Genomic DNA, 22,933 nt, shown 5'->3' on the forward strand with positions numbered 1-22,933 from the left:
ACGTTTTAAGAGCCTTTTGCCCTATAACCTCATAGATATTATAAGGGTCTGGTCCCTAACATCACAGATATTATTAGGGTCTGGTCCCTACCATCACAGATATTATTAGGGTCTGGTCCCTTTGTTCGTGTGACTGTACCGTACCTGTTCATACATACTTTCCTTGACAATACGTGCAATCTCCGAAGAGCGTTCACGTACCATCATCATAACATACATACATTATGCATACATCATATATTCATACACACATCATATCTTTCATCATACTTATCGATCATATCTTATCTACCACCTGACGGTACATGCAATATCCGAAGATCGTTCACGCACGGTCAAACAATCATCATACATAAATCATACAAGGCATACACTTACCACTTAAGATAAGTGTATTAACTATCACATCGAGTATGCACACAGCCCCGAAAACATAACAAGGAAGTGGGGCTAGAAACTCACCTCAATGCGGTTGGGTTCACCGTTTACGGTTATTCCCTTCTTGAGTTGTGCACGACTAACTGTATAATAATTACATGTATCAATAAACTATCACTACGCATATCGTCTTTCTAGTTTATTCATTACCCTTAACGAACGGGGGTCCGGGGGCAGCGCCCCTGGCAGCGGGGTTCTAGGGGCGGCAGCCCCTAGCGGGGTCCAAGGGGCAGAGCCCCTGGCTGGGGTCGAGCTGTCGTAACACATTTTCCATTAACATTTTGAATCGTTAATTAATTTGCTACTTAAAAGTTCAAGGGCCTAATTGTAATTAAATCATTCTTTTCTAAGTCCAGGGACTGTTCTGTCATTCTTTCAAAGTTCTGATTCGTTAAGATGCTCCTTAGCGAATTGGTGTTCATTCGTTACTTCTGTCCTTCATAACGAACTGGTTAATTTGTTACTTCATAACGAACTGGCCTGTTTAGCGAATTGGACCCTCATAGCGAACCAGTCCTCATAACGAATTAAACCTTATAACGAACTGGTCGACATACGAATCGGACTTAACGAACTGAAGCTAGTTCGTCAGTCTTTCCTTAACGAATTAGTACACGAATCAAAGCTAGTTCGTTATATTCCCTTAGACGAATCAGCAAGCGAATCGCTTCTAGTTCGTTATATTCCCTTAGACGAATCAGCTAGCGAATTGCTTCTAATTCGTCAATTACTCCCTAGCGAACTAGGGTTAGGTCAGGGGATGTCAGAACATTCCCTGACACCCGTAACCTCGTATTAACTTTTCCGGCGCCGCCATTGCCGGAAAGCCGCCGGAAAAACGCGAACTCACCGGAAAAACGAGTTTTAACTCGTTTTTCGCTGTTTTTCGCCCCGTTCGATCCAGATCTGAGCTAGGGTGATCCCTAAGCTCATCATAGGTTCGGTTTATACCCAAATCCACCCGGATCTCGTGACTTAAACGGTTTAACGGTGTCGGCTCGTCGTTTCATGATTATATCTAACGGATTTAAGCTCAAACAATAAAATACTATCATTACCTCGGGTCGGTTCTCGGTTTCCTTCTTGATATCGGTTTAGAGAGAGAGAGAACTAGAGAGAGAATCTTAAGTGTGTGTTTTGGATGGTGTAAGGGATATGTGTAAATGAATTAAATGGAGGATTAAGGGTATATATATTTTTGATCATGGGCTTAAGCCCATGGTCTTTCCTTCATTCCTCCATAACCCAAGTCCATAACCCATATCCATTTACCCAACACAAGTCCATCTCGTATTCTATTCAACTAAACCGGTAACGACCCGCTATAAAATAAACGAACTTTATTTTATTAATATAACCGAAAGTAGGATGTTACACACAGGCAACGTTTGCAACTGTTCACCATCTAATTTGTAGTACAAGAAATTGTTATCTAGATAACCGGGAGCCCAATGAACAGCTGGGTCACGGAAATTGAGATAATGGGCAGAGAAAGACTCGAAACAAATCTTCCATGACCTTGTATCGGATGAGTAGACTTGAATCTGACACAAACCTTCAGCAGCCTTTAACACATGAATACAAACAACTTTGTAGTGCACACAATGCGTTGGATGAAATACCAAAGCCATAGAACAGATGTTTTTGGGGAGTGATGGTATGAATGCCAGTTGCTTGGTGGTGGGATTAAAAACACAATATTCACTACCACCATTGTGACAAGTACAACAAAGTAATAAACCGTTACAAGATTGCACCATTCTGACATTGGAATGATTAAGGTAGATATCGTGACTAGCGAAAGGAGGAGTGCTTCCGCTTTCAACGTCACACGGGATATATATAGGTTTTATAGGTTTTAAAGGGGCTACATGTGTGTGATCAAAAAGACCAGGGGATTTTAAAAGGTTATCATACCGGTGGGTGATAATGTCTGCGAGTCAAAAGCAATCGCCAGTGTTTACATACGGATTTGGAACGGAAGATGGAGGCAAGAGGAAGGCGGATAAGGATTTCGGTTAGAAGGTCATCGCTGGAAGCGATTCGTGCTCCAGATTGATGATCAGAATCCTCCTCCATGCATAGAAACCTGTGAGAAGCGGATTTGGGTTTGTTTGATTTATAGGTTTTCCAAATCGTTCTAGTTTGTTATTTATACTTTTATAAAATATAAAAGTTCACCCAGATCACAAACTTTCAGCTTTATACATGGTGTTAAATACTTAAATATGAAAAGTCTATTACTTTTTCAACCTTTATTTAAATAAGTCTAATACTTAATTTTTAGAATGATTTTTTTTTATGTTTATGTTTAAGCATCACACTTTTTAATTTGAAAAGTCTCGTTGTCCCTCTCTGAGTAGACGATATTGTTTTAACCGGGCCTACACTGGTTTCAGAGTTTGACTTAGGCGTTCTTTGAAAAACATTTAATAATACTTTTGAATATTAATTTATCGATCTTTTCTAATTTACTTTATGGATCATGCAAACACTTCTTCAATTTACTAATGTATATATCTAATACATGCTGGTATGCTCGATACTCGACTTATAACTAGTTGACAAATGCCCGATGGGTATTAGACAAGAACCCGGCCCATGCAATGCCAAATTGGTACCATGTGGCCTTGTTGGTGACAGGTCTTCAAGGTTTTACATATTCAAACCTTTATATATCTTATCGCGTTTTACATATTTACAACGTCCCCTTTAATTTTACCATTATCAAACATGTGGTAGCACGTACTAGCGGCCTTTATCTACCAACACCACTGCCACGTCTCGTCTCATTTTACCCTTTATTATTTGAGCGAGCCGATTTTCTGGTAAAGATTAGATCATTCCAATGTAACCGTGCTACATTCTACATTCATTAGTCTAGTGGTTTAACTCATGTAATACAATGTTGTCCCATGATATATTATCAACTAGCTAAACATTTTAAAAGACTTTCTTTAACAATGTTTTTGAATGTATGGGATTGAGTTTGAAAAACACATTGTTTTAGATAATATACATTCTCATTTGTGAAAATCTATAATTTTAGATAATAAAGATTTTCATTTTTGAAAATCTATAATTTCAACTGTTTGCTGCATCAATTACCAACTCCTTTTTTATGAATATTATTCTCACTATCCAATCCAAGTTGATTTTGAGTTTTAACACAACAGTTAATCTATTTGAATAAAGTTAATTGTGGCAACATCATCAAGATATTAGATAGCAAATACCTATTCTACCACAACCATTCTCAAATCAAGCTAAATTAATAATGCTGGGGCACATGGATCTGTTGTTTGACTTTTTGACTTTCAAGGGTCAAACATGTAACAGAAGTCTAGAGGTGCACAGAATACCCGGTTCCCGACCTGACCCGGAACCGGTTCTTACCTGTATCTGGAACTGGACCTGACCGGACCAGTTGGAACTGGTTCTACCTTTACCCGACCCAATCCTACCCAAAACCCAAAGATAAAACTCCAGAAAACCCCGGTCAAATACCCGACTATACCTGCAACCGGTTCCTACCTGACCCGGTTATGACTTTTGTTTACCAAACCCCGAACCATCAGCCGTCATATAGGCATCCTTAACGGTCTAAGAGTTCTAGAACAAAAATAATAAGATGAACATGTTCTAATAAACAGAAGTCTAGAGGTGCAGAGGCATACAAAGAAACTAACATGAGCCACATTCCAATTAAGCAAAAATATAAACTTGCAAGTAAATAAACATCCATTTCTCCATAAACAAAGTTTTCAACAAACACAAACTTTGCTAAACCTTCCAGTTTGATCATCAACTCAGTACCTTAAAAGATAATAACTAATATCTTAGAACACATTCAAACACCTTAAAGGAAAAACATAAACAAACCGGATTGTCTTCTAGAAAGAAGACAAGGTTTGGATGTAACGATGAACACTTGTGTGCTCATAGGAATACTGTTTGTAACGATATAACTCCTTAAAACTCTTGTCGTGAACATTGTACCTTATAATCCTCCTGGGAGTTACCAGCACCAAGAATGCTTCTTCTTCTTCTTCTTCTTCTTCTTCTTCTTCTTCTTCTTCTTCTTCTTCTTCTTCTTCTTCTTCTTCTTCTTCTCCTCCTCTAACCACATCAACGACTTGAAAATCCCATTGGTATGTATAATAAATGTTACTGAAATCATCCATGCACCGAAATTTAAAGATCATTTCCGGAAAATCACCCACAAGCGCGTCAAGCTGTATTCGATACTTGACAAACCACCCCGAATGATCCCCCAACATCTCGTACACATTCACTCGCAAAATATCTTCTTTGCAATTGGCTTGTGATATTAAATGTAGATGACCTCTCGATTCCCCAAAATACCTTAATCTTTCATCAGACACCAACCCCTGCGGCACGGGCAACATCTGCAACTGTTCAACATCTAATTTGAAGTACAAATCACTACTGTTGTTGTCATGATAATAGGTAACCCAATAAATGGCTCCATTCCAGTACACCGCTTCACGGAAATCGGGTTGATGCACGGAGAAAGATTCTATACAAATCTTCCATGTCCTTGTATCGGACGAGTAGACTTGAACCTGAATCAAGTTCCCGTTGGGCTGTAAAGCGCTAATACAAACAACTTTGTAGTGCACACAATGATTTTGATGAAATGCAAGAGCCATGGAACAGATGGTTTCACTAGCACTCTGGCGATGGGATGATTGCCGATTGCTTGGTGGTGGGATTGAATACATAATATTCAATATCACCATTGTGAACAGTAGAACAAAGTAATAAACCATTACAAGAATGCATGATTCTGACATTGGAACGATTAAAGTAGAAATCAAGACTACGGAAAGGAGGAGTGCTTCGGCTTTCAACGTCAAAGGGAACATATATTGGTTTTAAGGTGGTTCCGTAGGTCACAAGAGTACGACCAAAAAGACCAGGGGATTTTAAAAGGTTATCATACCGGTTGGTGAAGTGTCTATGACTCAAAAGCAATCGCCAGTGTTTACATACGGATTTGAAACGAAGGATAGAGGTAGCCGGGAGACGGATAAGGATTTCGGTTAAAAGGTCTTCATTCGAACCGATAAGCACTGTAGCATATTGCTGATCGGAATCCTCCATGGAAGCTGCTCGACACTTTTAGGGCTTCCCAAAAACCCTAAAAGGTCTACGTCGTCTCTCAAGCTTAGAGTTAGGCGTTGTTATTATGGTGGTTAAATAAAAAAGTCTATAAGCTAGATTACATCTTGTTATAAAACCCTTTATTTAAACAAGTCTATTACTTTTATAATTATGAAAATTATGGGAAATTTGGGTTGTCCTATTTGATAAAAGATTTTCATGGCTTTTCAGTCGTTTGTTTCTATGAGTCCTGTCACACACGACCTTGTTTCTATGAAACATGTGACACCGCGATCTCAGTCTGGGGTCTAAGATGTATGACCAGTGGTTGGTACATTTTTTTCAGTTGATCAAAAATAGTTTGTTACATAACGGAAATTTATTTTATTAAATTATTAACTTATATAAACAAGAACTTAAATATCAGTTTAAAAAACATTCTTGTTCAAAATACGTTACATGAATTTTAAGTTACAAAAAAAATCATCAAAGTCTGTAGATTCCGCCTATCGCCTAATGATATTCAAACACCTCGCGAGATCATCAACGAAAATAAAAGTCAAGCTACGATTTTTATCTGAAGATACAGATTCACCAATCTTACTTTTAAATTGTGTCTATGAACACCACCCAACACGTCATGGTTAAGCTAGCATAGACGAATCAACTTTAACATAAGTAACATGGAATTGTGGCTAAGATGGAGATTTAGGTTCTGCTTGTATGTGGTAATGGAATTAAGAAAGGAAAGTAATAGACGATGGATAGAATGAACAAGTGAATGAAATAAATCATTATCATTACTTTGTTTTGTTTGGTTAACCTATGTGAATAAAATGAATCGTTACCTTATATTGTTTGGTAGCTACAAAAAATGCAGGACTGAGAAAAAATGACTAAAATAGCCTTACTTAAAAAAAATTACCAAAATTAAAAATGACAATGGCGATAGTGGTAGAGGTTGTTATATAGCAATGGTGTTGGCAGCTAGGTGGTGGTGGCGCAGTGACGGATCCATAAATTTTATTCAGTGGGTTAAAACAATAAGCAACACTTTCTTCGTATCTCATCTCTTTGACAAGGTTGATAATCTAAAACTCTTAACCAAGAAAGATCTGAATCAATTAAGTTAGGTCCAGAGTTTAAATTATAAAAATGCTCCATGATACCTCTCAAACAACATATTTAAGCCAAAATTCAATCATTTTCATTTTTATTTTATATATAACTTGAGCTACTAAATTTAAAAGATAAAAACTTAAAACAACAATAAAAATTTATAATTAACATATGGATTAGAACTTCAACAGTTTAATTCAACATAAAAACTCAATTACTCAAACCATACAAACCTGATATATCATGGTTGATTTTAATTGGATACTTGCGATAATGCGACTACTCTAATTCACCAAAAGATACCAAACCTATTAACCCTTTTGATTTCGATCGGAATATGGTCGACGATGACTAGCTCGCTTGAACCGTCTATGTTAGGTTTTTGTTCTTCTATTTTTCTCATTTGATCACTAACAAAGGGAGTTTTCATTGGGTTAGGCTTGTTGATTGGGTTGAGCGTTGAGACTTTGAGAGAAATTTAGAACTTAGGGGCGTAAAAGAAAACTAAGGGGACCTAATATTTTTTTAACAAGATTTAACATTACAAAAATATGAAATTACTAAGGGTTTTGTGAAAGTTGAGTGGGTCTATGCCCTCCCTGACTTAAGCTTCCATCCGCCTCTGTGGTGGCGTCGATGAGGTGGTGGTCAGTTGGTGGTGACGGTGATTGAAAGAATGTGATGGTGGTGGTGGCGCCGGCGATCCGATGGAACTAAAGTGGTGGTGGTCAGCTGGTGGTGGTAAAGGTAGTTAGGTAGTGGTGGTGGTGGTGACGACGGTGGTTGTGGTGGTGGTGGTGGTTGATGGTAAGCTAGTGGTGGTAGAAGTGGTCAGGTGGTGGCGGCGGTGGTGACGACGATGGCGGTGGTGGTGGTCAGGGGTGGGGGGGTGACCGTGGTGGTGGTTGTCAAATATGCTGTTAATAGAGTATGGTGAAGAAGAATGAAATTATAAAAAAGGGGTGGAAGTGGGGTGGAATAAATGGTTTTGATGGAATGAGATTCCATGTGTAATCGCTTATTCTTGTTATTTACCAACCAAACATCCATTTTTTTCATTTCCTCGCAATGATTCATTCCACTTTTTTTGTCATTCCTACATACATAATGCTACCTTATTCTTCTAAACTAACCGCACAACCCATTTTACCGAAGTACCCTGCATGGTTCACTGCTTTCGTCTTGTTGAATTGCCCATTTTCCATCATCTCATTGCTGTCAAGGCATCTATCCTTGTCTATAATCTTACTAATGTATATATCTAATACACGCAGGTATGCTCGATACTTGACTTATAATCAGTTGGCAAATGCCCGATGGGTATTAGACAAAACCCGGCCATGCAATGCTAAATTGGTACCATGTGGCCTTGTTGGTGATAGGTCTTCAAGGTGGGGGCGTCTTAAACCAACAAACTGTTATCCTATCACGTTTTACATGATTTACATGTCCCCTTTAATTATACCATTATCAAAAATTTATCAAACATGTGGTAGCACGTACTAGCGGCCTTTATCTACCAACACCACTGCCACGTCTCGTCTCATTTTACCCTTTATTATTTGAGCGAGCCGATTTTCTGGTAAAGATTAGATCATTCCAATGTAACCGTGCTACATTCTACATTCACTGGTAAAGTGGTTTAACTCATGTAATACAATGTCGTCCCATGATATATTATCAAGTAGCTAAACATGTTAAAGACTTTCTTTAACTTGTTCAAAGTTTTTTGAATGTGTTAGATTTAGATAATATACATTCACATTTGTGAAAATCTATAATTTCAACTGTTTGCTGCATCAATTACTAGCTAAGTCCTTATTTCTAGAATATTATTCTCACTATCCAATCCAAGTTGATTTTGAGTTTTAACACAACAGTTAACCTAGTTGAATAAAGTTAATTGTGGCACCATCATCAATTAAGATATTAGATAGTAAATACCTATTCTACCACAACCATTCTCAAATCAAGCTTAATAATGCCTGAACACATAGATCTGTTGTTTGACTTTTTGACTTTCAAGGGTCAAACATGTAAGAGAAGTCTAAAGGTGCACAAAATAACCGGTTCCCGACCTGACCTGGAACCGGTTCCTACCTGTATCTGGAACTGGACCTGACCGGACGCGCTGGAACTGGTTCTACCTTTACCCGACCCAATCCTACCCAAAACCCAAATATTAAACCCCAGAAAACTCGGTCAAATACCCGACTATACCTGTAACCGGTTCCTACCCGACCCGGTTATGACCTTTGTTTACCAAACCCGGAACCATCAGCCGTCATATAGGCATCCTTAACGGTCTAAGAGGCGCAGAGGCATACAAAGAAACTAGCATGAGCCACATTCCAATTAAACCAATATATAAACTTGCAAGTAAATAAACATCCATTTCTCCATAAACAAAGTTTTCAACAAAAACAAACTTTATTAAACCTTCCAGTTTGATCATCAACTCAGTACCTTTTAAGATACAAAATTAATATCTTAGAACACATTCAAGCACCTTAAAGGAAAAACATAAACAAACCGGATTGTCTTCTAGAAAGAAGACAAGGCTTGGATGTAACGATAAACACTTGCGTGCTCATACGAATACATTTTGAAACGATATAACTCCTTAAAACTGTTGTCGTGAACATTGTACCTCATAATCCTCTTGCTAGTTAACAGCACCAATAATGTTTCTTCATCTTCTTTACCTCTAACCACATCAACGACTTGAAAATCACATTCGTATGTATAAAAAGTGTTATTGAAATCATTCATGCTCTGATATTGAAAGATCATTTCCGGAAAATCACCCACAAGCGCGCCAAGCTGAAGTCGATACTTGACAAACCACCCCGAATGATCCCTAAACATCTCTTACACATTCAAGCACAAAATATATTCTTCGCGAATGGTTTGTGATATTAAATGTAAATGACCTCTGGATTCCTCAAAATACATTAATCTTTCATCAGACATCAACCCCTTCGGCACGGGCAACATCTGCAACTGTTCAACATCTAATTTGAAGTACAAGACACTACTGTTGTTGTCATGATTATAGGGAACCCAATAAACGGCTCCATTCCAGTACACCGCTTCACGGAAATCGGGTTGATGCATGGAGAAAGATTCTATACAAATCTTCCATGTCCTTGTATCGGACAGTAGATTTCAACCTGAATCAATCTCTTGTCATTCTCTAATAAACGAATACAAACAACTTTGTAGTGCGCACAATGCGTTGGATGAAATGCAAGAGCCATAGAACACATGGTTTCACTAGCACTCTGCCCTTCGGGGACCAATGGCGATGGGATGAATGCCGACTGCTTGGTGGTAGGATTCAATACATAATATTCAATATCACCATTATAGTAAGGCCGGGTAGAACAAAGTAATAAATCGTTACAAGAATGCATGATATCGACATAGTAACGATTAACGTAGAAATCAAGACTATGGAAAGGAGGAGGGCTTCGGCTTTCAACGTCAAAGGGAACACATATTGGTTTTTGTTGGGTTCGTAGGCCTTGTGTGGCCCGGTTTATCATTTGAAGTCCAAAGGGCAGATGGGTGTAGGGTGCAGACCGAAGCCCGGCCCAGTTTAGATTTCTTGTTTAATAAGATACAAACCCTAAGTGTATCTCTATATATATTTAACGTTATGTACTTGTAATCGTCGTCACTCAATAAAAGAAATACCTAGTTGCCACCCGTGGACGTAGGTCAGTTTAGACCGAACCACGTTAATCCTCGTGTCATTTATTGCTTTCGCGTGTGTGTTCGGTTCTTGTGTGCGTTTAATCCTAACAAGTGGTATCAAGAGCTTAGGTTTGTTTCACACGAAGAACTCGTTGAACCGTTTCTTACGCCGCCGCGTCACCGCTAGCAGTCGCTAGGGTTCCGCCGTCGCCGCCGTTATTTCTTGTTGCCGTAGTAGCGCCGCTAGAAGCAGTCGCCGACGATCGTTATTATCAGGTTATGTTATTATTTTCTGAAAGCAATATTATCATCCACCATCGTGTGCCGTTGCAGAATAAGACCCTTTTTGTTTTGTCTAGTTTTCCCATAAACGTGGAGAATTGTGACCAAAATTTTTTTGGTTTGACCTACCTACCTTTGGGACGTAAACTAGCAGCCCATATTTGGCAAAATCAACTTATTTAGTTTGTGCCACAAATAAAGAGCAGTAGGCTTGTTTTGTTTGAGTTTTGTGGGTTTTTTTTGGCAGTTTGGCCTTTTATATTTTATTTGGGGGTCGAGATTCTATTTTGCAAAGTACGAGTCAAAAATAGTTGAATCAAGATCCTATTTTTCGTTGAAGAATTGTTAATCAGAAGAAGCGTTAAAGAAATCAAAACCAGTGCCAACCGCGTTTGTCTGGTTTTATCGTTTCAGTTTCAAAGTTTCAGTTTCCGATTTTCAATTTGTTATTCCGTTGCGTTTAAAATAGGTTGATTATTTAACAGAGTTCAGTAGAACAGTCGTTAAGTTCAGGCCCGCGTGATTATTGTGTCTGTCTCTGTTTTATCCAGTTTTTCGTTTTAGTCATTGTCATGGCAGAAGATGGAAAGGTTTCGATACAGAAGTTTGACGGACATAAGTTTGGTTGGTGGAAGATGCAGATTGAAGCGCTACTTTGTTAGAAAGACTTGGATGTAGTGCTTGAGGATGAAAAACCAGAAAAGTTGTCAGAAGCAGAATGGAAGAAGTTAGACAAGAAAGCCAGGGCTTGTATTACACTGTCGTTGTCGGAAGATGTGGCATTTAACGTCATGAAAGAAACCACAGCCCGTGGTATGATGGATGCACTATCCAACATGTATGAGAAGCCTTCGGCAGCGCATAAGGTCTATCTTATCAGAGAGCTAGTGACAACTCGAATGAAAGAGGGTGGGTCAGTTACAACGCATATCAATAATCTTAATTCGAACCTCTCTCGCTTAGTGTCAGTCGGCATTAAGTTTGACGATGAAGTTCAAGGCTTGTTGTTATTATCATCTTTGCCGGACAGTTGGTCGCAAACAGTGACTGCGGTTTGTAGTTCGTCTCCAAAAATTACTTTTGATGGGATTCGGGATTTGATTCTTGGAGAAGATTTAAGACGCAGAAGTTCAGGTGAATCATCAAGTAATATATTAGTCACAGAAGGTAGAGGAAGGGATAAACAATGAGGCAGTGGGAGCAGGAAGAGGAGTCAGTCTATGACTCGTAAAGATATTGAATGCTGGGGCTGTAAAGAGAAGGGACACTTCAGAAATCAATGTCCAAATGGTAAGAAAGATGGGTGAACGTTACAGAAGACGACACAGATGACAGAGTCAGTAGTGATGATTTTTTAGTTCTTAGTGTTGAGAGTAACGTTGATGCTTGGATGATGGATTCTGGTGCATCGTTTCATGCCACTCACTGTAGTGAAACGATGAAGAATCTTAAGGTTGGGGATTTTGGAAAGGTTCGACTTGCGAACGATGATATTCTAGAGGTTACGGGTATGGGAGATGTTGATTTGATAACTTCAGCAGGTACTTCTTGGACTTTGAAAGACGTGAGGGTTATTCCAAGTTTAAAGAAACATTTGATTTCAGTTGGGCAGTTGGATGACCAGGGGCACGATGTTAAGTTCGGGAATGGGCAGTGGAAGGTAGTCAAAGGGAATCTCGTGGTTGCTCGTGGCAAGAAAATGGGTTCGTTGTATATGGTCGATATGTCACCGAAAGGAGTGGTTTCAGTTTTGGTGAAAAACAAAGTCCGGTTCACAGAATCTCATGGGCAGAAGAAGGTTCGTTTGGCAAGTAACAAACACAAAGCCAAAGTGAAGATTCAGGATGAACGAGCTAGGAAGGTTAAATCAGTCGGAGGATATCGTGACAGTAGGAGCATAGGTCGTGTTTCAGTTACAGTTCCAGGTCAACAGTGGATTAAGAAAACCAGTATTCCGGCTGTTAAAGTCTCTCCAGTGAATTACTTGCTGAATATGGAGAGTGTTTGTTCTCAGGGTATCTCAGGATCCGGTAGTTTGTTTCAGTGGGAGCCGGTAGGGACAGAGAACGGGTCAGGGGCAGTTTTAGCCGTGACTGACGTGTTGGAGCTCCAGGGAGCTTCAACGGGCCTTCAGGTTGATTGATGAGAAGGCGGTGGCAAATAGAAGATGTTTAGATTACAGAAGTACGTTGAGGAGTGCCGACGAGAGTACTCAAGGCCTCCGAGTGGGAGATTGTTGGGTTCGTAGGCCTTGTGTGACCCGGTTTATCATTTGAAGTCCAAAGGGCAGATGGGTGTAGGGTGCAGACCGAAGCCCGGCCCAGTTTAGATTTCTTGTTTAATAAGATACAAACCCTAAGTGTATCTCTATATATATTTAACGTTATGTACTTGTAATCGTCGTCACTCAATAAAAAAAAATACCTAGTTGCCACCCGTGGACGTATGTCAGTTTAGACCGGACCACGTTAATCCTCGTGTCGTTTATTGCTTTCGCGTGTGTGTTCGGTTCTTGTGTGCGTTTAATCCTAACAGTTTTAAGGTGGTTCCGTAGGGTACAAGATTACGACCAAAAAGACCAGGGGATTTTAAAAGGTTATCATACCGGTTGGTGAAGTGTTTGTGACTCAAAAGCAATCGACAGCGTTTAGATACAGATTTGAAACGAATGATGTAGGTAACAGGAAGCCGGATAAAGATCTCGGTTAAAAGGTCTTCGTTGGAAGCGATTCGCGCTCCAGATTGATGATCAGAATCCTCCATGGAAGCTAGCTGCTCGACATTTAAGGGTTTCCCAAAAAGTTCTACGTCGTCTCTCAAGCTTAGAGTTAGGTGTTGTTATTATGGTGTTAATTGTTAAATAGAAAAGTCTATAAACAAGATTACATTTTAGAGTTAGGCCGTCACTTTTACCCGTAACCTGAAAAAACACGTACCCGAACCCGAACTAACCCGACCTCCTGAAAAAAAACCTGAACCCGAGAAAAGGCTAACCCGAACCAGAACTAAAGTAATTTGGGTTGGTTCTCGGGTTTGATTTATAGGTTTTGGGTCAACCCGAATAAACTTTGTAGTTTTGAAATTAAATATATTTTTAGGTTTAAATGGCTTAGTCTTAGCCACTAACGTTATCCGAATCTGGTCCTAATCGATTGTTTATTGTTAATTTATGTTTTCCGTTTATTACTAATCGCAACCGTAATCGAAAAACCAAATCACGCCTGATTGAAGACGATTATAGTTCGAGTTAGTTTTACTTTTCTTTTGGATTGTTTTATCAAGTTATGGTTTATTATTTAATTATTTGCTTACAAGCAAAGAATAATTGTTGTTTTAATTTTAGCATTGTTGTTTTTTTTTGTTTTTTTTTGTTTTATGTTTTGTTTTCTTGGATACTCGAAACTCGATTAACCCAACCCGAAAAAACCCAAACCCGAAAAACCCGTGAGAGATTTGGGTTAGGTTTCGGGTTAAGATTTAAAACTTTGAAACCCGAAGAACCCGACCCGAAAAACCCGAAACCCGAAGAACACCCCTACATCTTGTTATAAACCCTTTATTTAAACAAGTCTATTACTTTTAAAATTATGAAAATTATGGAAAATTTCGGTTGTCACATTTGATAAAAGATTTTCATGGCCTTTCAGTCGTTTGTTTCTATGAGTCCTGTCACACATGACCTTGTTTCTATGAAACATGTGACACCCGATCTCAGTCAGGGGTCTGGGATGTATGACCAATAATTGGTACAGTTTTTTCAGTTGATAAAAAATAGCTTGTTACGTGACTGAAATTTATTAGCTAATTTATGGAATGAGTCTTTTTTAAAAATGAGTTTCACTCTTTATCCTTTATATAGATTTCTGGCTCGTTTTTAGTCCTTTACACTAACGAATGTTAGGTTTTCCAGTTAGATCACCTCTTGTGCTGTGCACATGAGGGCATTTTAGTCTTTTCACTATTGAAGGGCCATTGTGCCAATAACTAATTTTAAAGTTTTGTTTTTAAATTTTAGAAATATTAAAATCTGATTCATCATCATCATCATCATCGTACTCAGTATATCCCACCAATAGCAATGCTATGGTAGGGTCTGAGTAGGGTAAGATGTAGACAGCCTTACCTCTATCCCATAGGGATAGAGAGGCTGCTTCCGGTGAGACCCCCGGCTCGATAGTAGTTTTGAATCAAGCCTTGGACATAAGACACATAACACTCAATCATCGGGACACCGGCTGATTGGTGCATGTGCCCTTGTCTTTCGGCTATCAACGCCACCACATGATGCCTGATTAACCTTCCGCCACTTTTAACGTTATTTTCACGTGATTAGTAAAATAACGTCAAAATTAGTGCAATTTTACTTTTGCCCACCCAAGGGTTCGCACATATATACATTATATGTGCGCACCGCAAGCAGGGCATAAAATATTAAAATCTGATTAAAGTATAAGTTTATATATATACTTTAATCAGATTTTACTTTAAAATCTGATTAAAGTATATATATAAACTTATATAAACTCAAAATATGTTAAAACTTATTCTTCCACCTACTTGTTCATTTCACCCACCATTTTTACTTCACCGCCGCAGCCACCACCATTAACTTCTTTTCACCCTCGCATCACCAAATCTGCACCCATCGTTTTTCAATCACGGCCAACCCGTAGTTCCGATGGCTGGGTTCGGTTATAGGAAGGGGGGGGGGGGGGTTGCTTGTTTTCAGATATGGAGATGATATTAAGAGATTAAACCGGTTTTTCTTCATCCACGATTTCGGATCTACCATGGTGAGCGATGAGGTAGCGGTGGTGGTCGGAAATGCAGAGGCGGCGGTTGATGGTGGTGGGTGGCGATGGGGTGGCACAAGAGAGAAAGAACCGTTTTGAGTTTGTGGTAGAAATTTGATGTTTGTTGTGTTGAATATGAGCATACACATCATCAGTTTAACCACCACCAATGTCAAAAAGATGTCAGTTGTTGGAAATGAATTAGGGTTTTAAGTTCAAGAAGATGGGTTTTGATGGTGGGTCCCATTATCTTATTTAACATATATATTTTTTTAATAAAATTAAGTGTATTTAAAAGCTAAACTTTAAATTTAATTTTAGTCTTACAGTATTAATTATTTGCACAAATGACCTTCAATGGTAAAAAGACTAGTATACCCTCATGTGCACAACACATGAGGTGATCTAACAGGAGAACCTAACATTCGTTAGTGTAAATGACTAAAAACGAGCCAAAAATCCATATAAAGGATAAATAGTGAAACTAAATTTTAAAAATGACCCATTCCATAAATTAGCTAATTCAAAAGGACACAAATTGTAATTTTTTCTTTGATTAAATTATTAACTTTTAAAAAACAAGGACTTAAATATCAGTTTAAAAAACATTCTTGTTCAAAATACGTTACATGAATTTTAAGTTAAAAAAAAATCATCTGAATCTTCAGATTCCGCCTATCGCCTAATGATATTCAAACACCTCGCAAGATCATCACCGAAAAAAAAAGTCAGACTATGATATTTATCTGTCTAACTTTTAAACTAAGTCTATGAACACCACCCAGCACGTCATGGTTAAGCTAGCATAGAAGAATCAACTTTAACATAAATAGCATGGAATTGCGGCTAAGATGGAGATTTACGCTGTGAACCTGAGTATGACTTAAAGAAAGAAAGGAAAGGAAATGGATGGAAAGAACAAAAAAGTGTGTTTCTAAGTTTTTTTGTTGGAAGGAAATAACAAAAATGGTGTTCCAGAGATTCATTAAAGGAAAGAAAGGAAAGGAAAGGAGAAGGTTTTAAATTTAAAATGGGAGGAAAGTGTTTCTTTCCAAATTGAAAGGAAAGTGAAAGGGAAAGGAAAGGAAAAAAGTAGAATGGAAAGGAAAAACTTTCATTTCCTTTCATTTCCATTCTTTCGATAAATGAACTCGGGAACACAGCGTTAGGGTCCGCTTGTATGTGGTGATGGAATTAAGGAAGGAAAGTAATAGACGATGGATAGTATGGACAAGTAAATGAAATAAATATTTTTTGTTCTGAAATGAAAACATTTGGTATATATTAATTATATATTTATATAAATATATGTTTTAAATGCTTCATGGCATCAAATTACCTTCACTGGTGCATATATGGATATTACCTAGTTGAAGCCTCCCTTGGTGATCCACCAGATTTTGGATTAATCTCCAGGTATATTTTCATTGAGTGACATTAAGGCTTATCGTTAGATAGGGATAAGTTTATACAAATGTTACAGTATTATATTCATTTAATTAATTAAAAAAAATATAATATCAAAGATATACTTTGAATCTATTATTTTCAAATTCTGACGTTTACGGGTTGATTCAGAGAGAATGCGACTAGTATAATAATCATATTATAAATATTGTGTTCAAATAAATGAGTAAATATGAATATATAAGTGTTCTTAATGTTGTACATATATGATATTACGGGTTTTATTGATAAAAGATTTGATATTATATGTTTTTATGCGAATAAAGTTGTGTCTATTAATCAAACAAAATAAATAGTCAGGACTAAGAGAGCTGTATCGGTTACAAAGTCATCCTAGATCACTAAAGAAGAATCAGCTAAAGAAAACTAGCTACTAGTCTACACAATGGGTTTTCAATCCGGAATTGCCAACAATATAATGATATCTAAATGACTATCAGCCAAAAATTAATAATGCTAATTAATAATGAAAGAAAACTTCAAGGCTAGAATTAGAAAGGTTCGATTGAAAGTCATTCGTTTTACAAGGATAGCCTTATTTTCTTTTTCATTTATGTTTTTGGGTACAAGTCTACTTTCCAAAATATCATGTATAATATTTAGTGTATACTTTAAAAATTTTAAAGTCTAGGGAGCGTCCCTTGAGCATCTACACGTCATGAGCAAAAATAAAATCGATGCTAATCTTGATTATAAATTAATTTTCCATTTAACGCTTCACGTTAGGCCAAGAACAACCATAAAACTAATCTAACCGAAGTACAACTCGAATGGATTTGATTTGATTTGATAGTTGTAGTCGCTTGGATAGTTGAGTTTTATATTTTAGAAAACGAAGATATATTGGTTTAAGCTAATACTACATTTCAAATAAAGAAATTTCTCTCTCTAATTGGGCTTGTTCACAATTATTTTTTGGGCTTAGGTAATGACTATGTAACAAGCTTCCAATGTTAAAATTCTACAATGCTTGATAGCTGATTATAGGTATTAGATGGCATTTTCTGAATAAAAGTTGTCACCTTACATATGTAACATATAATCTATGCCGTTGTTACGTGACAACTATCCTCCTTTTATAAATCCGCCCTTGAAGTGGATCTTTCTGTGCATTGGTGTCAAGTCGCACATGCTTAATGTGATTCTAATAAGGGCAAGGGATGGCAAAAGGAAAAGGAAAAAAAAAAAAACTTTTGAGGGTATATATGGATATGGGTTTAGGGTATACCTGACCTAATTACCCGAAACAATATACCGATTTACTCATTCACTTGATTCATTTGACGAATGCCTAATCCTCCCGAAAAATAAGTATTTTTATTTTCTCTTAGCTCTTCTTTACTATGACTTTATTTTAGTGTTCACTATTCAACAATTCTCATTTAAACATTTTCATTATACACACTTTTGCTATTTTTGCCTTTTTGATCAATTATAATTAAACCACCAAATTTTTAAATAATTTAAACTAATGGTTCTTAAATACTTAAGTTAAGAGAGTATTTTAAACATGCTTCAACCATTGTTTGACCAAACTGGTACAAACTTTTGCTATTTTTTGAAGAATTTATATTTATACTCAACCTATCAATTTATACAAAAAGTTTCATCAAATAGGAAAGCCCATTGCCATTGGTACTATTTTGATCAGATGTGACACAACATTACTTAATGATCATTCCAAATAATATCGTTTTAAGTTGAATACCATTTGTACAAAAAATAAACTTTAACATGATGATATTATGAACCCATGCATACAATAGTAGTGACAATACTAAGCCACCCCTACTTTGGTCCATGCCACTATGTCAGTACCAAACCACATCACCATCATCCTTTTTCACGCATGTTGCTTGTTAAGTCTAGGTTGGTACTTAGGTTGTTACCTGTTTATAATAACATACGTATATCAGTTTATGTTCAACTTTACAACACTTGCCTGTCATATGCCACCACTGTGGAGTAATGATGATTTTTTCCCCATATCTTTAAAGATCGGGAAAACCACCAACATAATGGTTCACAAAACTTAAGAAAGCCCAAATTAAAATCATGTATTAGAGCATTTCCAACGTATCCATTAAATTTTTGTGAGTGGATTTTATAAGTTATAGGAAAAGATTAAGAGTGATTGTGAGTTAAGAAAATAGAAAAGTTAATGAATTTTTTGTAAGTTTGGAAAACACTTGTTTGCTCTCATTTTAGCTAATTTCCTAAATCTCTCATCCGTCTTCCAGGAGTTTCTTAATCTCAAATTCCAGGAGATTTTTAATGCTTAGTATAATATAATATATGTAATTTAAATAAGAGCACAATGTTTGACAATTATCTATAGACCAACACGGGATTAATATCACTTCCTAACAAAATAAAAACACTTCTACTTCCATCTTTTCTAATTTACTTTATCCATCATGCAAACACTTCTTCAGTTTACTAATGTATATAACAAATACTCACGGGTATATTCGGTACCCGATAAATACCATATGGTTAGTGGGTTGGGCATGAGACACGACTTTATAACATGGTACGGGACTAGATCATTATCTTCACACTATTCAAGTTGATTTTGTGTGTTAGCAGATGACATTAAACCTGATTGATTCAAGTTACTTGTGATCAAGATATTAAATAGTAAATAGCTATTCTACATTTCTACCACAATCATTGTCAAATCAAACTAAATAATGCTGGAACACATGGATCCGTTGTTCGACTTTTGACTTTCAAGAGTAAAACATGTAAGAGAACCATGAAGCCTTTCAGTTTGGTTACAAAAAAACAAAACATTTTGTTGTATAAATATCAATAATTAGACATGTTCAAATAAACAGAGCCACACAAACAAACTAACAGAAGCCACACCACATTCCAATTAAGCCAAAATATACACTTGCAAGTAAACAAATTTCCATTTCTCCAAACACAAAACGTTATTAAACCTTCCAGTTTGATCATCAACTAAGTACCAGATATAAACTAATATTTTAAAGCAGATTCAAACACCTTAACAGAAAAACATAGGCGAACCTGACTGTCTTCTAGAAAGAAGACAAGGCTTCGATGTAACGATGAACACCTTCGAAATCAATGGAGTACTCTTCGTAATTATATAACTCCTTAAAACTCTTGTCGTGAACATTGTACCTTACCATCTTCAATGCAGTTTCCAGCATCAAAAATGTTTCTTCTTCTTCTTTACCTCTAACCACATCAACAACTTTAAAACCACATAGGTATAAAGGGATTGAGTTCCCGAAATAATTTCTATCCAGATGTTGAAAGATCATTTCCGGGAAATCACCCAGAAGCGCATCAAGCTGTAGTCGATACTTGAAAAACCACCCCGAATGATCCCTCAACATCTCGTACACATTTAAGTGTAAAATATCTTCTTTGCGAATGTTTTGTATATAGTGAGGTATTAAATGCAGATGACCTCTCGATTCCCCAAAATACATCGATATTTCAATATTAGACACCAACTCCTCTGGCACAGGCAACGTTTGCAACTGTTCACCATCTAATTTGTAGTACAAGAAATTGTTATCTAGATAACTGGGAGCCCAATGAACAGCTGGGTCACGGAAATTGAGATAATGGGCAGAGAAAGACTCGACACAAATCTTCCATGACCTTGTATTGGATGAGTAGACTTGAATCTGACACAAACCTTCAGCAGCCTTTAACACACGAATACAAACAACTTTGTAGTGCACACAATGCGTTGGATGAAATACCAAAGCCATAGAACAGATGTTTTTGGGGGAGTGATGGTATGAATGCCAGTTGCTTGGTGGTGGGATTAAAAACACAATATTCACTACCACCATTGTGACAAGTACAACAAAGTAATAAACCGTTACAAGATTGCACCATTCTAACATTGGAATGATTAAGGTAGATATCGTGACTAGCGAAAGGAGGAGTGCTTCCGCTTTCAACGTCACACGGGATATATATAGGTTTTATAGGTTTTAAAGGGGCTACATGTGTGTGATCAAAAAGACCAGGGGATTTTAAAAGGTTATCATACCGGTGGGTGATATGTCTGAGAGTCAAAAGCAATCGCCAGTGTTTACATACGGATTTGGAACGGAAGATGGAGGCAAGAGGAAGGCGGATAAGGATTTCGGTTAGAAGGTCATCGCTGGAAGCGATTCGTGCTCCAGATTGATGATCAGAATCCTCCTCCATGCATAGAAACCTGTGAGAAGCGGATTTGGGTTTGTTTGATTTATAGGTTTTCCAAATCGTTCTAGTTTGTTATTTATACTTTTATAAAATATAAAAGTTCACCCAGATCACAAACTTACAACTTTATACATGGTGTTAAATACTTAAATATGAAAAGTCTATTACTTTTTCAACCTTTATTTAAATAAGTCTAATACTTAATTTTTAGAATGATTTTTTTTATGTTTATGTTTAAGCATCACACTTTTTAATTTGAAAAGTCTCATTGTCCCTCTCTGAGTAGACGATATTGTTTTAACCGGGCCTACACTGGTTTCAGAGTTTGACTTAGGCGTTCTTTGAAAAACATTTAAAAATACTTTTGAATATTAATTTATCGATCTTTTCTAATTTACTTTATGGATCATGCAAACACTTCTTCAATTTACTAATGTATATATCTAATACATGCCGGTATGCTCGATACTCGACTTATAACTAGTTGACAAATGCCCGATGGGTATTAGACAAGAACCCGGCCCATGCAATGCCAAATTGGTACCATGTGGCCTTGTTGGTGACAGGTCTTCAAGGTTTTACATATTCAAACCTTTATATATCTTATCGCGTTTTACATATTTACAACGTCCCCTTTAATTTTACCATTATCAAACATGTGGTAGCACGTACTAGCGGCCTTTATCTACCAACACCACTGCCGCGTCTCGTCTCATTTTACCCTTTATTATTTGAGCGAGCCGATTTTCTGGTAAAGATTAGATCATTCCAATGTAACCGTGCTACATTCTACATTCATTAGTCTAGTGGTTTAACTCATGTAATACAATGTTGTCCCATGATATAATATCAACTAGCTAAACATTTTAAAAGACTTTCTTTAACAATGTTTTTGAATGTGTCATATTTACATAGATAATATTATACATGATTCTCATTTGTGAAATTCTATAATATTATATATAATTAAGGTAAAGCGAACCAAATTTCACAAGCTTCAATCTAAGTTCCCAAACCTTCACTTGCAATGTGCTATTATATTAATGTGTCTAACCAGTATACAACTAATCACTCAATAATTTTAAAACATTTGGCAATCCGCTTTTTGCGTTAAGAATGATAAAATGCATGGTAACATATATATGGCATCGCGTCTCATGTTGTGTGTTTTGGGTTGCTAAGAATATGCGTAGGGTAACAAAAATTAGAGGGGCTTGAAACGTAATTGTTGAGTAGTATAGGGGTATTGTAAACAAGTCGATGAGAAACAACATGGTATCGGTGAATTAAGATTATTTCTTCTTCTTCTTCTCATAGGTACTTCTATTTGTCGATTCTATCGACAAATTGTATCGTAATACAAAAGAGGTTAAAAACTTGGGTGGGATTTCAGTAGATATAGATTAAACTACTCAAACCTCCAGTGAGATTCTAGATCATTATTCTTACTTTTTTTCCGGTTTATTATCGGCAAAACTATTCAAGTTGATTTTGTATGTTAACAGTTAACCTAACTAAATCAAGTTAATTGTGGCACCATCAACAAGATATTAGATACGTATTCTACCACAACCATTGCCAAATCAAACAATTAAATGCCAGAACACATATATGTTGTTTGACTTTCAAGGGTAAAACGTGTAAGCGAACCATGAAGCCTTTCAGCTTCTTGCTCATCATATGGGCATCGTTAATGTCTATGAATTCTAGAACAAAAAGCAGATAAAACTTGATAATAAACAAAGTTTGAAACAAACGCAAACCATTACTAGTATTTGTAAACAAACATAAACAATCCTAATTGCCTT

The 22,933-nt window shown here is 36.9% G+C and overlaps 1 protein-coding gene and 1 pseudogene across 1 annotated transcript; both read right to left on the minus strand.

Annotated features, from left to right (window-relative positions):
- Positions 1 to 4,306: 4,306 nt before the first annotated feature.
- LOC143623189 (F-box protein At5g07610-like) lies at positions 4,307 to 5,580 on the minus strand (annotated as a pseudogene).
- A 14,392-nt stretch (positions 5,581 to 19,972) lies between these two features.
- On the minus strand, positions 19,973 to 20,764 carry LOC143623140 (F-box protein At5g07610-like). The gene has a single exon (XM_077094114.1). The coding sequence runs from the start codon at positions 20,762 to 20,764 to the stop codon at positions 19,973 to 19,975; it is 792 nt and encodes a 263-aa protein (XP_076950229.1).
- Between the last annotated feature and the right edge of the window lie 2,169 nt (positions 20,765 to 22,933).

Source organism: Bidens hawaiensis, unplaced genomic scaffold (genome assembly GCF_021521415.1).
Source record: "Bidens hawaiensis isolate Kalapana, Puna unplaced genomic scaffold, B.hawaiensis_p1.1 tig00003356_1, whole genome shotgun sequence".
Lineage (NCBI taxonomy): Eukaryota > Viridiplantae > Streptophyta > Magnoliopsida > Asterales > Asteraceae > Bidens > Bidens hawaiensis.